This window comes from Sander lucioperca, chromosome 2 (assembly GCF_008315115.2).
Source record: "Sander lucioperca isolate FBNREF2018 chromosome 2, SLUC_FBN_1.2, whole genome shotgun sequence".
In the NCBI taxonomy this organism is placed as follows: Eukaryota; Metazoa; Chordata; class Actinopteri; order Perciformes; family Percidae; genus Sander; species Sander lucioperca.
The window spans coordinates 15285144-15297230 of NC_050174.1; the positions used below are offsets into that span (position 1 = coordinate 15285144).

The 12087-nt window shown below is 39.6% G+C and overlaps 2 protein-coding genes across 3 annotated transcripts in view; both read left to right on the forward strand.

Moving 5' to 3' along the window:
• The window catches only part of iqgap2 (IQ motif containing GTPase activating protein 2), a 38593-nt gene extending 31651 nt beyond the window's left edge, over positions 1-6942 (forward strand). For both annotated transcript variants that reach the window (XM_031309171.2, XM_031309172.2), the window contains 9 exons: positions 567-699; positions 2316-2418; positions 2507-2648; positions 3794-3881; positions 4029-4241; positions 4358-4518; positions 4695-4838; positions 5778-5886; positions 6272-6942. In XM_031309171.2, the coding sequence (XP_031165031.1) occupies positions 567-699; positions 2316-2418; positions 2507-2648; positions 3794-3881; positions 4029-4241; positions 4358-4518; positions 4695-4838; positions 5778-5886; positions 6272-6385 (1207 nt within the window). In that variant the 3' untranslated portion in view covers positions 6386-6942. The remainder of the gene's footprint in view (positions 1-566; positions 700-2315; positions 2419-2506; positions 2649-3793; positions 3882-4028; positions 4242-4357; positions 4519-4694; positions 4839-5777; positions 5887-6271) is intronic.
• A 120-nt stretch (positions 6943-7062) lies between these two features.
• Positions 7063-10928, forward strand: f2r (coagulation factor II (thrombin) receptor). Its single transcript, XM_031309173.2, has 2 exons — positions 7063-7313; positions 8920-10928. Exons 1-2 carry the CDS (start codon positions 7244-7246, stop codon positions 10131-10133), a joined length of 1284 nt encoding a protein of 427 aa, XP_031165033.1. The 5' UTR covers positions 7063-7243; the 3' UTR covers positions 10134-10928.
• Positions 10929-12087: the final 1159 nt, after the last annotated feature.

Consider the following 12087-nt stretch of genomic DNA (forward strand, 5'->3'; position numbering starts at 1 on the left):
TTTTGGTTTAAAAAAAACTAAAAAAAACATGATCTAGCAAAAAACCCACAGGAGGTCAGAATGTGCGCATGCAAAAATATATTTTCCTTCCAATTACAAAGTCAAGAGTATGAAAAAATAAAGTAAATCCTGTTGATAAACATGTTTAACTTGTCAGGAAGGTCAGGAACCAGTTAAGCCAACATGATGGAAGTAGAGGTAATCCTGACAAAGGAAGAAGCTATTATCTGCTGTATCCCCAATTGGGAGACATGTTCACTAAAATCTACTAAACTTCAGACAGGCCTGTACAATCTCACAAATAAGAAGGGCTGGGCCATGATGTGGGCAGTTATCTGCCAAAGTGGTTGACTTATTATTACTGGAAATCCACATAAACAGTACTCCATTTCCTGGAAATGAGTCAGCATGAGCAATTTACTGAAGTTGAAAAAGTCATAGGCACATTGAAGAAAATTCAGTATTGTGACTGAACAGCGTCACTTTATTTTTTCTAATGCTGGCCTTTATCTATGTCAAGATTTAAGACTAATAACCACTTAATACTGATATTCTTCCTCTTCCAGGGAATTTTTCCAGTCAGCATGTGATGTCCCTGAACCTGAGGAGAAGTTTAATATTGATGAATACTCAGACATGGTGACTCTAAGCAAGCCTATCATCTACATCTCAATAGATGAGATCATCAATACCCACTCGGTAAACCCAACCAAAATGACTCTAACATTCTTTAGACCAGATATGAACTTGCCTCAGGGTGTCATTTGAGGACATGCAGTGTCTTGCGCGATCACGTAAGCCATGAATCATGTGGCACACTGACAGTTTTGTTGTCATTACTTAGAATTCCTCATGCGGGCGACAGAAACTACGCACAATAGATTTAATGTCAAACCAGACTGTTTGATTCTACAACTGGTTCTGTGTCATCTTTATCTCAACTTTCATTTTCCCTTGCAATGTTGCAGTCAAATTCACAATATTCTGATTATTCTTCTTGTACTCGTGCCATGAGTACTAGTATTACATATGTGGGTATAACTACTACTAGAAGAATGAGCATTACTACTGCTAATACTAACAGTACTACTAGAAATTCACCCCGTTCTCTCAGCATACCACATTTAAGAAAATTCTGAAGGGATCAAATAGTTGATTGTTTGAAATCAAATATTCTATATGCTCCTAAAGTCTTTATACGGTTCTTATTCCTAAACCAGCAGGTCATGTAAATCTGAAAAGTCCAAATACATCCAGACTTGACATGTTATTACACTCACGAGCCATTCCTACATAAAGCTACTAAAAGCAATAGCCTGTATCATATTTATTCAACGGATCTGTTGCTGTATGCACCACGTTGGCTGCTGGTGTATAAAACCACTCTGGTCCACATAGGGAGGAGGTCGGGGTGGATGGATGGGTCATAAAAACACCGGGACAGACTTTCACCCAGGAAATGTGTGTTTGTGTCCCAGGAGTACTACTTCAGGGGGCCGGTGTTTTAATCCAAACCACAATCTTTTTCCTATTCTTAACTAGTCGTTTTTATGACTAAACTAAACTGTCGTCGCCGCACGACGGCCCCCTTTTGTTGGCTAAACTTAACTGCAGCAGCCTCCGAAGCAACAACCACCGTTACTCGGCTCACGGTAAACCTTTTCTCGGCTACATTTAACTGTAAAGACCGCTAAACTTAACTGTCATGTGACCAGTCATCACACAGCCGCCAGTTGCCTATTCTGTAGGATATCCTAACTTTTCATATATCATACAAACCAGTTCATTAGAATGCATTGCATTATAATACCTAGTTTATCTACAGTATGTTGCCCCCTGTTATTAGGATGTACAGTATAGTCATCTCTTGTCCCTTTCTCTTCCTTTATTGCTTGTTTGTCACACAGCTACTTTCTTTACATCATCATCCCCCCATTTCCTCTCTTTATATTTCCAGACCGCTTCCTTGGAAAGGGTAGTGGTGAGGACATCAGTAAGCTAAAGGCATCTGTGTCCTTTTGTCATCAGTTTCACTACACACTTATTTACGCAAGGACTAACAATGGAGATGACGTGCATGTTGGTTTGAGCAGATGCTCTCTCAACCTTCATTTAGCACACTAAGATCATTTTATGATCTCCTGCTGTTACCTTGATGAATGAAGAACAAAAGCATGATTTAAATGGGCACATGATTCATTTTACCTATATATTTCTGTATTGTATTATCTGCAGGCCTTTACTTTGTGTTTGTGTGCCATGAGCATAGTCAACAGTTAATTTGTACAGGACTAATCACATCTGTAATTGTTCAGCTGCTTTTGGAACATCTGGAGGCCATCTCTCCTGACCACAATGACTTGCTGCATGAGCTGCTGCAGGACCTGGGAGACGTCCCTGATGTAGAGACATTGCTCGGTACTGTCAAACAAACATTATATATAATCACAAGTTGTCTATAGTGTATTTACTGTATCATGTTACACGCTGTGCTGTTCTATTTCAGGTGAAGGAGCAGTAGACCCACATGACCCAAACAGAGAGAGTGCTCTGAGCCAGCTGGCCAAGACAGAGATCTCCCTCACCCTAACCAGCAAGTTTGAGCTACTGGAAGGAGATGACAAAGACTTGAAGACTCTAATGACAAAGTAAGTTTACTGTGAGAGGATGCTGAGACAAATCACTTATGTAAACTCTGTTGTCTAGCTTGTCAAATAGTGCTAATTGATGTTGCATTCATTGGAATGCTTACAGTATGAGCATTTATACATTTATTTATAAATGAAATATTTATATTATAAATACCCGTTATTTCAGGTGCCATAATCTAGTCTTTAAAGTATGTTTAAAACCATTGCCCTAAATCACATTTACTCAGAAGTACCTACGGTAATATAGAGTTTTGGGATTGCTATGAATGCCATGTGATGCACTGTACTTAACCCTTCTTGACACAGTGTGTTTCTTTGTAGCTATCACTCAGTAGCGTGTCTCTGTTGCCTTTCCTGTTCTTCTATCATTTCCTGTCCAAAAAGGAAAGGGGTTTGCTGGTCAGGGTTATCTTGCCTACAAACATGTATCCGCCTGGATCTGTTTCTTACAAGAGACTGTTTTTTGGAGAGTTTGTCTCTTATTTATTTTTTTGGCATATACAATTTTTAAGTTTAAGTTGATATGTATGCATTTGTCTTCTAAATTTTGTTGTAATTGCATAATGTGCTCTGGCCTAGTTAGCAAGATTTTGGCAACCAGCTGTAGGAATACAGCTCGGAACATTGAAAGAGAAAAGAAAAAAAAACTTGTTAGGATTTTCCAAATATTTAATGTAATTCATGGGAATGGTGACAAACTGTTTCCCAAAAATATGCCTGGTCTATATTGATACATTCGTCTTACATACGTATGATGGGGCTATTGGAACCAACCAAGCCTGCACCAAAAACTAATAAGATATTCCTCTGCTCATTGTCTTACTTTCCACTAAATTATATTGCAATCTGTTCAGTAGCTTTTTGAGGCAACTGGATGAACAGACAAACATAACCATATGGTAGGACTTAAAGCAGTTGAAAACTGATGCTGTACAGTACTTTGTGGTAACAGACTTGTTACATGTCTGGATAGTAACAACACTTTTCCCAAAGTTTTCTGAAATTAAGCCTTGAAATGAGTTTCTTTCTGCCATCAGATGACAATAGCTTCATATATTTTTTTGGTTTAGGCGGCATTACAAATGAAATATAACAAAGAGGTTCCGTCTCTCAATGATTATCTTATTCTGTGTGCGTATCAGGACAAAAAAGCTAATAGTGGACGTGATTCGGATTCAACATGGAGACACTTTGCCTGAAATTCTTGAGACCCCTGCTACTGTCCCACAGGTGATGTTTTCTTCTATCTTGCTTTTCCTTACACATGTACCCAACAGCCATTTCATGTCAAATGATTACATATGCACTGAAGTTTTTTGTTTTTATGTAGAGTTTTAACATTTTTTTGCACGTCTTCATATCACTTTGCTCCTGAAGGAGTCGGAGCATACTAAGGTTGTAGAGCGCCGGGCAGTCCAGGATGCTCAGACACCAGAAGGTCTGAAGAGCAGCCCGGCAGTACTGGAGGACAGCCAGCTGCCTCTGGAGCAGAAGAAGAGGAAGATCCTGAGGAACCTCCGTAACCTGGAGCAGGCTGGCCTTGTCACTGCCAGCAACAAATACCAGGACCTCATCAATGACATATCAAAGGTACATAAGCAGCTCTTTGTCCACACAGGCAGGTGCATGCCTCCAATGCTACATGTATTGTTGGGTCTGTTCAGCTTCTGAATTTGTAAAGTGCAGCTAAAACTTGTAATAAACAGGACATTCGCTACCAAAGACGCTACAGACAGAGGAGAAAGGCCGAGCTTGTGAAGCTCCAGCAGACACTGACAGCACTCAACTCAAAAACAGCCTTCTACCAGGACCAGATGAACTATTATGATACCTACATCAAGACCTGCCTGGATAACCTCAACCGGAAGTAAGTTGTACCTTTCCGTCTTCAACCTTGAGTGGATGAAGAGTTTTTCAAAATATTTTTTCTCACTGTGTAAATAATAATCTTGCTTCATATTATTTGTATTGTGTAGATGGATTTGATGGATGGGGCAAAGATTGTGATCTTTACTGATGTATTACTGTGTTTTGTGTGTCCAGGAATGCACGCAAATCTATAAAACTGGACAGCAAAGGCGAAAGTAAGGGCAGTAAGAAGTGGAAGCCACAGTCTCTGAAGTACACTGCAGCAAGGCTGCATGAGAAAGGAGTCATCCTGGAGATAGAAGGACTTCAGACAAACCAGTGAGTTGAGCTGCAATTTGATGTTACTCCTTTCCGCTGGTCAGATTTTGGATTTTTACTAAGATTTACACCACCTACAGTGACGTTTCTATTGTTAGGCTGTGATGTTGAGACATTTTGATTGCAGTGTCGATGCCCCCACCCAACCAACCCACCTGCCCACCAACATCATTGTTTTAAATGAGTGTGTATCACCTTTCAACATTGCTAAAAAAAAAAATCAAACAAACAAAACTTCTCGTAAGGCAGAACCATTTTCAGAACCATCTTTTACCAATTTTCTTTGTGGGTTTATACACAAGAATCTGTAGTTTCCATTAGTTCAGTTGCATCCGACTTCAGAATATGATTATATTTTCCCAAGAAGAGGAAAGATGTCTGTTCACAGTAATGAGAATTGGTTATGAACTGGTTTCTGATACACAAAACGTAGGATGTGCCTTGTCAGCTTTCTTTTTGTGGAAAGAAAAATATTATTGGAGGCATTGTTTAGTGAGATGACATCTGTCTTTGTCCCTCATAAATTATTATTATAAATTATTTATTCTTATTGGGAATAACCCCTTGAGATGAACCCATCTCGTTTTCAAGGAGGTCCTCGACAACTTATAAGTACAATACAAACATATTTAGAACATATTTGTTATTCCTATTGTATTTCTTTTTCTTAAAACCAGTATATAAATTTGATGATCAAAAATAATGTATAAAGAAAGGGACTAAAATGTTATGACTTATTTACTACAAACAGACACATCAAATCCATCTAAGCAAATTTAAGCAGATTTCAGTCCTATTGACAGTTCCTCCAATTACTGTGGAAATGCTGACAACCACCAATCTTCTTGTTTTTGTATTTCTGCAATAATGGGACAAAAGAAACTAAAAATGATGATCATGGTTTTTATCATTAATCTTGTTGTCTCTCTCTTCTTTCAGGTTCAAAAATGTCATGTTTGACATTTCACCCTCTGAGGAAGTTGGGGATTTTGAGGTGAAGGCCAAGTTTATGGGAGTTGAGATGGAAAAAGTCCAGCTTCATTTCCAGGTAAACATTTCCCAAGTGTGTCACAGTATCCTGAAACACTAAACCTTGATGGCAGATGGTTAAATGTCCTTTTCCTGTCATCGGACTACTAGCAGGAAATAACACAGAATCAAAACAAACATAAAGACTACAGTAGTGAACACATTTGTTGTAGTGGAGTCTCCGTATGTATGTACTTACAGTATGTATCAATATTGAACACATATTAGATATACAGTACATAGTGTATGAATAAAGGTGTGTACAGAATTGACCAGGCTGTAAAGTCGGGGCCAAAAATTGCTGTGTGTGTGTGTGTGTGTGTGTGTGTGTGCATGTATGTGTGCATGTATGTGTGCGTGTGCATGTGTGTTTCTCATTGCATGCATTTGTGTTCTGTGTCCAGGACCTCCTTCAGCTGCAGTACGAAGGCGTGGCCGTCATGAAGATGTTTGACAAAGCCAAAGTCAACGTCAATTTACTCATCTTCCTCCTAAACAAAAAATTCTATGGAAAATGAGAAAGTAAAGAACAGGGGGAAAAAGCAACAGGGAATGAAGGGGAAACAGATTGTGCCTTCTGACAGTACTGAGTTTGTTGAACCAAATTAATTTAGACAAAAAACATCAGCAAGACAGTGTTTTGTGTCATCTGATTTATAATTTGATGGATCACACCAAAATGAAATGATATTGTCCAACTTAATGTATCCGTTCTGTATTTTTCCACGTGGTGATTGTAAATGTAATGTATTTTTAAGAATTAAATCGTAATGATATTCATGTTTTGTATGTAAAAGCTCAGAAACACACTGTTATTGTTACCTTGTCTGTTGAAACAACTGTCTTAGTATAGAAATGGAGCTGTGGAGCAACTTTCTGCTGCCCTGCATAGCTACATGAAATACTGTATTTACCAGTGCCTTTTTAATTAAAGCGTGTAAAGAAAGATGTTTTAATTAATAAAACATCATAAAACATTTTAAAAGCTACAACTGATATATTTTTAATATTGTCAGTTTATAAGTGATTTCTAATGTTTAAAACAATGCATAATAAATTACACGTCTACAATTATTGTAGAGCCTTATCAGTATTATTAAACATTTTTTTTTATCAACTACTACTTTCTCAGCTGTAACATCTGCCAGTCTTCCACTTCTTTTAGGACAAATATTTTTGTCTGAAGATTAAGGTCACTGGTACACATGTCTCTGTAATGGGGAGGAGATGTGCAGTGAGGGGGAGGCGGAGTATATCCACTCTGCACTGTAATAACGTGTTTGATGCTGTTGGCAGAAAACACTTCAGTAACGGGCAAACTGATAATTTCCACCCACTTGTAGGTGTAAAATATTTGGAGGATATACAGTGAAGCCATGGTTCACCTGTCAATAGGGCTGCTGGTATTGTTTTCTCTACAGAGCTCAGCACTCAACTCTGAAAATGGTAAGTTGCTTTCTGAACCATTAACTCTATAAAACGTCAATAGTTCATAACTGATTATTGTGTAATTTGATAGGACTACAGTTTGTACAGGCTTGTACTCTCAGCTGGGTTTTACAAATGGACTATGGAAGTGTTTTGTTCGCAGGAATGATACTGTGATCACCTTTCCAACATGCCTGAACAAATAAGTGACTGAAGCTGCAATCATTTATTTAAACTGTGATTTGTTTTAGAACTTTAAATGATTTCCAAATACAGTAAGTTATGGCCATGGACCTTAGTGGAAAATAACTCAATACATTTACTCGAGTATTATAGTCATACAAAGTACAATTTGGAGGTAGGCTTAATTTGAGTATTTCAATTTTATCCTATTTAATACATCTACAGTACTCCACTACACAGAACATTTATTAGATATGTTATTTTGCAGGTTAAGATTTTACCTACAACACATGATTAACTTCATGATTCATATTGAGACTAACCAACAGGGCTGGCCCTAGCCTTTTGGAGGCCCCCCTCACTGTAACGTGTTGCCACTTGGCACTGAACCAACTTGTGTATTGTAATTATTAGTTCAAGTAGACATCATATACAAACAAGCAAGTGAGACATAAGTGCTTTTTTCGTAGGGGACAGTAAATTACTCACTAAGCCTACCTAAGTTTTCATTTCAGCCCGTCTCTGAGCTTATTGCTTTGTCACTATTTGTTGGCAAAAATGGCATGAAATGTCAACTTTTGTTTTGGAATTTGAATTTTGTTATTGTCTCTTGTTAATTAAAAACGCAAATATTTTTAGACCAGGCCCTAAGCAACTGCTGATATCGCTCAATGGCTAGGGCCGGCTCTGCTAACCAACTATATAAAGTAGTTAAAATCAGCTCCCCGCTGACACAACATTCTTACAATAATACTTAGAGACTTTGTAAGTAGCCATTCCACATAAAGACTAATACTTTATAAGTAATATTTTGAAGGCAGGACTTTTACTTGGAGTATTTTTATAATGTGGTATTGCTACTTTTACTATACAGCATCTAAATACTTCTTCCAATACCACTGGTTGTGGAAGATTATGAACAGGTCACCAGTTAAAAAAACAAATCTCGCTCTAAGCCTCCTGGGCATCTCTCTGCTGCCTGGGAAGCTTACTGAGATAAGTGTTGCTTAAAATAAGATGATTGATACTAAAATACCTCTATGACTGTACCAACCTATCACGTTAAAGATGTGTAGTGCTGCATCATGTATTTGTAAAAGGTTATAGGAAATGACATACAGAGACAGGATACCCAAATTACAAAAACTGTTTCTCTTCTAGAAATAAAAAGAAATAAACTGTATACACTAAAGTATGCGCTGATTATCCAGAGTAACTGAGACCATTCACATATACATGTGAACAAAACAAATGTGCATGGCTAGATTCAACCAGATGTAGGTGTTAGTGAAAATTTGGCAACCTTACCACTTAAAATGTGTGGGTAACAGTGTGCTGTATATGCACTAATGGAGCAAATGTACAAAAAAATGTGTCACCTGAAAGAAACTTTGAACACTACCGACGTATTCTGCTCTGTTTCCCTGTGTCTCTTTTTAAGGCTCAGTGCCCTTCCTGCGGACTTTCTCTGCTCACTTTGTAACAGTCACTGATGAGCCTTTCGAATACGTGGACCTGTCTGTGTTGGACAGTTTGAGAGATGACGATGGGTCTGGCTCAGGTTCGGATGCGGTGAAAACGCACGGCCCACACCGCCATCCCCAGAAGCATTATTTTGTCTCAGAGGAAGCTAAAGGTTTTCTCCAGGGTCACCTGGCAACAACCTTTGTCCCGACTGTTTACACCCTCATCTTCATCATCAGTGTGCCCCTCAACCTTGTTGCCATGGTAATGTTTGTGCATCCGGTCCGTCCCAGAAAACCAGCGGTGATCTACATGCTGAACCTGGCCTGCGCTGACCTGCTGTTTGGCCTCCTCCTTCCCTTCAAGATCGCCTACCATTACAATGGCAACAACTGGATCTATGGCTCCTTCATGTGCAGAGTTGTCACAGCAGCTTTCTACTGCAACATGTATTGCTCTGTCCTGCTCATGACGTGTATCAGCATTGACCGTTTCCTGGCTGTGGTTTACCCCATGAACTCGCTGACGTGGCGTAGCCCTCAGACAGCTTCAGCTGTGTGTGCTGCCATGTGGCTGTTGGCCCTCGGAGGAGTATCCCCTCTCCTCATCTCAGGCCAAACCATCTATCTGCCAGACCTGGGCATCACCACCTGCCATGATGTGCAGGATGTGGAAAAACTACAAGCTTACTATCTTTACTTCTTCCCCATCTACTCCTCCATCTTCTTCTTCATCCCTCTTGTCTTCACTGCCGTCTGTTATGTACGTATTATTCAGGCTCTGGCAGCAGCCAACGTGGAGAACCGCTCCAGGAAGACTCGAGCTGTGGTGATGGCTGTGATCGTGCTGGTGGTGTTTGTGGTCTGCTTCACCCCCACCAACATCATCCTGATGGTTCACTATGTTCAGCTGTCTCACAAGTCCAGTGACAGTTCCTACCAGGCGTACCTGCTCTCCATGTGTGTAGGCAGCCTCAGCTCCTGTCTGGATCCAGTCCTCTATTACTTTGCCTCCTCTCAGTGCCAGAAGCAGGTGGTGGCACTGCTCAGCTGTAGGCGCCTGGCACAAGCAGACAGCAGCTCAGCAACACAGAGTACAAGAACCAGTGGGCGGAGAGACAGTGGCAGGTCATGCAAGATGGAGAGCATTCAAACTGGCCTGGGGAGCCATTACAGCAGGCTGGTGGCTTAACTACATGGACATGAGACACATTTCCAACTTGCACACCGTATCATTTAAATCCTTACTAAGGAAAATGCTCTGGTTGGATCAAAAGAGTGTGTCCAGGTAGTGCTGGACTTATCCACCATTATGGCAGTGTGTGACATGTTTGATTCATTTAGTTGGACAGCATAGCACATTTTCTGCCATTCTTTTCAGATTTTTGTTTCTGTTCTTCAAGGAATCGTAGGAGTTAAACAGTTAGCGTATAACAATGATATAGTTTTAATTTGAAAAAATATTACATGTGATGTAGTAACTGCATTATTGTAAGACAAAAACCTTCGGTTTTGACATCTTTTTCATAATGCAATTCAGTATATCACCATCTGTTATGTTTTTTTTTTTTTAAAGTAAATATGTAAAATCACGAATCACTTATGCACTGTCATTTATAGCGTACAGTAATTAATTAAATCAAAACAAAACTACTACATTACACATTTTGCTTAATACAAATGTTGCTGTATCTCATCTTTTTTATTGCTGCTCACTCTGTGCTCTCTTTGTCGTCGGGGCAGAGCTCTGAAACACAGGAAGACATAACAAGAGACAAACTGTAAAAGAAGAGAGCAAATATTCCCTGATCATCATGGAGAATGTTGGCAGCATTTCCATTTCCTGACCATGTGCATTGTACTTCTAAGTTTGCTGTATAAAAACAATGTAATCAGAAGGTCATACATTATGCATTTCACAACACAACATCTCCGCCTTGTGGCAACTTGTGTAAGTTGCTGTGTCCAGTAAAGAACTAGACCGACAGGTTCAGCTTGGTTTTTAGCTGCAGTCATTACAAGTTACTGAAGTCTTACTGACCGGTTTTGCCATCGTAGCTATGGAAGTTATCTGGGAAGTTCAGACACCCAACTTGTTTCTTGAAAATTTCAACATCTTTAGGATCCATTTTTCCAGTTCTTGCTGAAAGAGAAGGGAGGATTTTAAAAGGAGTGACCACATTCTAACCAACTGTGTTAAAACCAATGAGGAACTTACTGAACTGCAGGATGTATCGACCGGTGACGTCCCCGTTTCGAAAGGTGTCTGTCCACAGCAGGCAGTCAGAGCAAGTCTTTAGAATATGTCCTTTGTGGTCTGACAGATTTTCTTTAAAAGCGGACAGCAGAGAGGCTGATTATTATGCAATATTATTTATATGGAGGTCTGTTGTCGTTGATATACTATGCTCTTATTCATCCTGGTAATATGCTAAATACATAAGCTGATTCATCTCATCACATGTATTTGGCTGTACTTACTGCGGAATGTGGTGGCAATTCCTGTGACTGTTGCATTTACCTCCCCCAAGATACACCGATTACTGAGAAACAAGAATAGACTGTGACAGAATTCGGTTTTCACATGCTTCAAATTTACCATGCTGTCTGAAAAGGTAAACCTTCTTTCTTATATTGTGTTACAGACTCTATTTAGGGAAGATTCTGCCCAACATACAGTATTTCATGAACTAAATCACCAAACTTACAAGCAGTGATCTCCCCAACGTAATGTCACAACTTGACTGTCAGAAGTGGGAGACAAGTCAATCCAGGAGCTTTTCAGAGACTCCAGTGCTTTGTGGTACGGCTTGGGGTCACCAGCTCCCATTACATACACCCATTTTCCAAAAACCTTCACATAAAAAGTCACAATTTATGTAGCTATATTAAAAATATCTAAGTGTGCTTTTTGATAATATGCTTTTTCAAATTCATCTTTGGGATAAATAAGGCTGAGAAAACCTACCAGTTTGGGGTCCTCCGGTATAAAAGGTTCGACCAGGTCCTTACAGTCAGGTGCAGATGCAGCACTGAGGGAAGTGAGAGCCAACAGAAATACAACAACAGGCAGAGCCATGGTCAGACAGACGGATGAAGGCACGATCTGCAGCACTGCAGAGCATGTCGCTGAAGCTGTAACAGAA